We start from the raw sequence: 3986 nt of genomic DNA on the forward strand, positions 1-3986 counted from the left end.
AATATTTTCTCATGCAACTTTTTATGGCCTTTTTCTCAATAGTTGGATACATTTTAGGTTTTTTTACATGCTTTTTACAAAAGGGAAACAATACACCTTTCTCTCCAAAGTAACACTGCTTCTTAGGGGGAGGGGGTGGTCCCAGTTGCCCCCCCTCTCCTAGACCCACCCTTATTAGGACATCTATCATATTGCAACTACCACTGTTCATCAGGCAGAAACAGCCAATAATTCTTAGACCCATCTCATCTCACTGGGAAAAACCAACTCAATTCTGCCAGGTGGTCACATGGCCTCATACTTTTTTCAACGCTTGTGTGCAAAGGAGAAAAGAACAACTTCGGTGTCATGAAATTAAGTCGAAAATGGTGGCGTCCACAATTTGGGCACAAATTCAACAGCATGTTCCCTTTTAAATCTGGAGTACTTAAATATCTCACATGATCACACACAATCCCACACGAACACGCAAGAATCTCTTTAAAGTTGATAAATTCCGATATATATCATAAGTACTTCCCATTTACCAACTACACATTTGTAAGAACAAACAATTTTTTTGTGCAATGTAAAAGAACTAATTGTGCACTTCAAAGAAAGTGGAAAATTAGATCAAAATAGAACTTCATTGGAACATTGTAGTGGGTACATATTCTACAGAGCTATGAACAGGGATGATAAAGAGCTTTATGACATTTCAGTTTATACTGTGACAACTGAGGCAAAAATATTGAATTAGAAAGGCACTGAAGGGGAAAAATCAAAGTGCAACACAATTAAGGGCCGTGCCGTGTACTGTAAGAGTACACAAACAATAAATCAAAGACTTTACCTTTGCTTCTTGCATTTTTTTCAGAGCCAGAAAAAAGATTGTAGACAATGATTCTGCTTAAAAATTTTGCTTCAATAAAAGAGAAAAGATTGTATGATTTTGGTTAAAACTCTAAAATACTTCAAAATGTTCCAAAACACGGGTGACACCCTTTCATGTCGATTTGTTGTGTTAACTTAGTGATCCGCAGACTGGAACGCTGGAAAATGTTTCTTCAAGGTGAAAATTGGGCCTTTTCTCGCCATATCTCGAGAACCATTTGATATCTCACTTAGATTCATTCGGGATGTGAACATTTAGTACCTCAGCTACAGAAACAAGTGTTTTCCGGTTCTAATAACCATGAAACAAGCCCGTCAAAATCAGTTTTAGAAGCACTGAAATCCTTTTTTTTTTGTGCGACGCCCCAATTTTTTCGCATTTTACAGATCACATTTTACAGTCTTTTCTTCACTAATTTTTGTACCAATGTTAATTTGAAGTTCTATAGATGGAAGGCATGAAGGCTTTAGTGTGTTTATTGAAGCTGAAACTATGAAAAATATGTTTTAAGTTTCATAAATCATTTGAGAACGTGTACGTGTAACAGGGAGCTGTGTGTATCGGTAGATACCATTGTTTTGATGGGGGACATGATTCGTGTATGTGTGCATGGATGGGGGCTCCAATAATGGTTGCCTTTGGAGCCTGTGTTAGTTTCAGAACAATTTGTTGTGATATAGCATGGATGATTATCAAATAATCTGTGTTTGAAGAACATGTATAAACATGAACAATACATATTGATCTTTTTTCCCTCATAATTTCAGATGCTGGTCCATTGAGACATATTGGCTCGAGTGCTGCCTATGGCAAAGGGAGAAAACTGTCAAAAGTTGTGTGGAAGTCCTGCTCATGAGCTGACCGATACATATGCAGTGTTTGTGCTGATAATCAATTCATTCTCTGTGTCTTATCAGAATTGTTTCTTATAAATGCAAGTTACTCTGTGAAGATTTATCTCTGAAGATCATTGCATTGATTTGTAGATAGTTTTGTTGTTTTGTCTAAATAAAAATATTCACACAAATGTTGTTAACATTAAGGATTGTTTGAACTGCATTTTCTTTGCAAGCAGTTAAACTCCTATGATCCACACATATCCCCCCATCCACCCTGTGAGGCTGTGGTTGACAACAGTTTGTCCATAGAAAGCCAAATGTTTATCTCGAGACCACTAAACACACATTCTGCGGCAGTGCACTTACTTTGGCAGCATCCTTAGGTTTACAACTGACTCCCAACAAAATGATAGGCCCTATGTAAGAGCTATATAGGTTACCCAAGTTTGCTCTCACGTTAAAATGTGATTAAATAGCTTTGTGAAAGCTGTGAAGGCCTAGCATTCGCCAATCAATTTTGACTAAAAAACCCATAGCATTACGACTCCATGTAAACTGTCATGACTGCATTGGCTCGAAGCCACATCGAGTACTTAGTTTGAGTTCTTGAAGTAACAAGTTCCCATTTTTAGATTCTCCAAATTTCACTCAAGTTAAATAAAGTTACAATGGCTACATTAACAACATGATTAATATCCATAGCAATGAATTTTATTAACTACATGTAGCCCCTACCTGCTTTCCATAGAATGGCATGTTCAAACATGGAGGTAGGAAAACAAAGGACTGAACTTGAAGTCTTCTCACTGTTTACATAAAAATCTGTAGCAGTGTAGGCCTATGAACAAGGGAAAACAAAATGGTCCAATCAGATATAATTCCAAGAAAATCATTCGAATCGGCATGATCAGCAGTGATCGGTCTGGCCGCAGCTCAGGACTAAAAGCAGCAGCAAAAAACCGCTAATGCCAACTTAACACAAAGGAAGATTACCTACAATTAAGTCCGTTGGTCTCTCACAACTTTGGAAAGTTCAGGGCAATTCATAATCAGATAACAGTACTTCAAATTTTGCAAGAAACCAACCGATTCCATACATATCAAACTTGGTACCCAATTTGAAATTTTGCGAAAACATGTAGTTACACACTACCAAATAGTCTGGGTACCAATCACATCAAATTCTGTTCAGATCACGTGCGGCGTTCGCTTGATAGCCTTGCGCGCTTGCTTGCAAAGGTAGCAACAAGGACCACGTGCTCTTTCGGTATAAACTTTACTCAAGTCTGATTTTGGGTTTAACACCTAGCCTTTGAAGCAGCTCATTGAATTTTAGTTTAAAAAAAAATAAAATGAAATGATCACTAATAATAACTAATTAAGAAAAGGAAGACACAAGAAAAACAGAAAATATGATATATTGTGAAAGGACTTAAAGGAGGCGTGTGCATGATAGACTCGACTACAATGCTGCAACCAATGATTAGACAGAAATGAGCTCTGCAAATGGCAAACAATACTCAACAGTGGGTATGAACGAAATGTGAATTGGAGTCCCGTTTTATAAAGCATTTGGTTTTTCCCTTCCCTCCCTCCCTCCTGCCTTGAAAAAGCAGCCTCGTTCCATGGTTTGAAGAAAAGGGACTGGGTGGCTCTAATGTAAACAACACCACCACATGTGGACCGCCGTGGCCAAGGTGATCGCATAATTCCTACGGGCAGCTTCGACCACGTACAAGCGCACGTGCGAACGCTGCGCATATGCTTGACCAGTTTATCTTGAAAAAGTAGATTACCATCACAACATGAGAGGCCATTTCACACTGCAGAGCCAATCCCCGGGAAATAAATCCCAGGGATTTTTTACCCCACCCAACCCCAGCAACCGTTCACAATAGACCCACTAGGTAACTCCCAGGGACACTATTTCAGGGGAACACCAGTTGCTTTTCCCAGGAAAAATGTTAAACCCTAGGCTTTTCTCCTTTAACCCTACTCCTGAGCAGGGGTAAATATTTCTCGGGGAGAGCTATCTTTGGTAGTGTGAAAGCGGGGAGGTCCAGCTCGATTGTGACACAGCAGGACTATATGGTAGCTCAGTGGTTTGTCATAGCGCCCTCTTGAATGTGTCGGCTGAACTCAACAGTAGCGTCTGGAAATAAGACTACAAGAACCGCATGCAAATTCCCTAGAAAACAGCGCTAGCTAGCTTTGAGCAGTATCAGAAACAGTCTGGTAACACTACGGTGACAGTGCGTGGTGTGATGGAGACA

At 39.4% G+C, this 3986-nt stretch overlaps 1 protein-coding gene across 1 annotated transcript in view; it reads right to left on the reverse strand.

The window, feature by feature from the left end:
• The window catches only part of LOC110980297 (uncharacterized), a 20777-nt gene extending 17934 nt beyond the window's left edge, over positions 1-2843 (reverse strand). Inside the window, exons 1-2 of the mRNA XM_087139319.1 lie at positions 2707-2843; positions 2449-2551 (exon numbers count right to left, since the gene is read on the reverse strand). Of these exons, the coding sequence (XP_086995445.1) occupies positions 2449-2469 (21 nt within the window). The 5' untranslated portion in view covers positions 2470-2551; positions 2707-2843. The remainder of the gene's footprint in view (positions 1-2448; positions 2552-2706) is intronic.
• Between the last annotated feature and the right edge of the window lie 1143 nt (positions 2844-3986).

This window comes from Acanthaster planci, linkage group LG07 (genome assembly GCF_054643075.1).
Source record: "Acanthaster planci isolate LZ-2023a linkage group LG07, COTS_SCS, whole genome shotgun sequence".
NCBI lineage: Eukaryota > Metazoa > Echinodermata > Asteroidea > Valvatida > Acanthasteridae > Acanthaster > Acanthaster planci.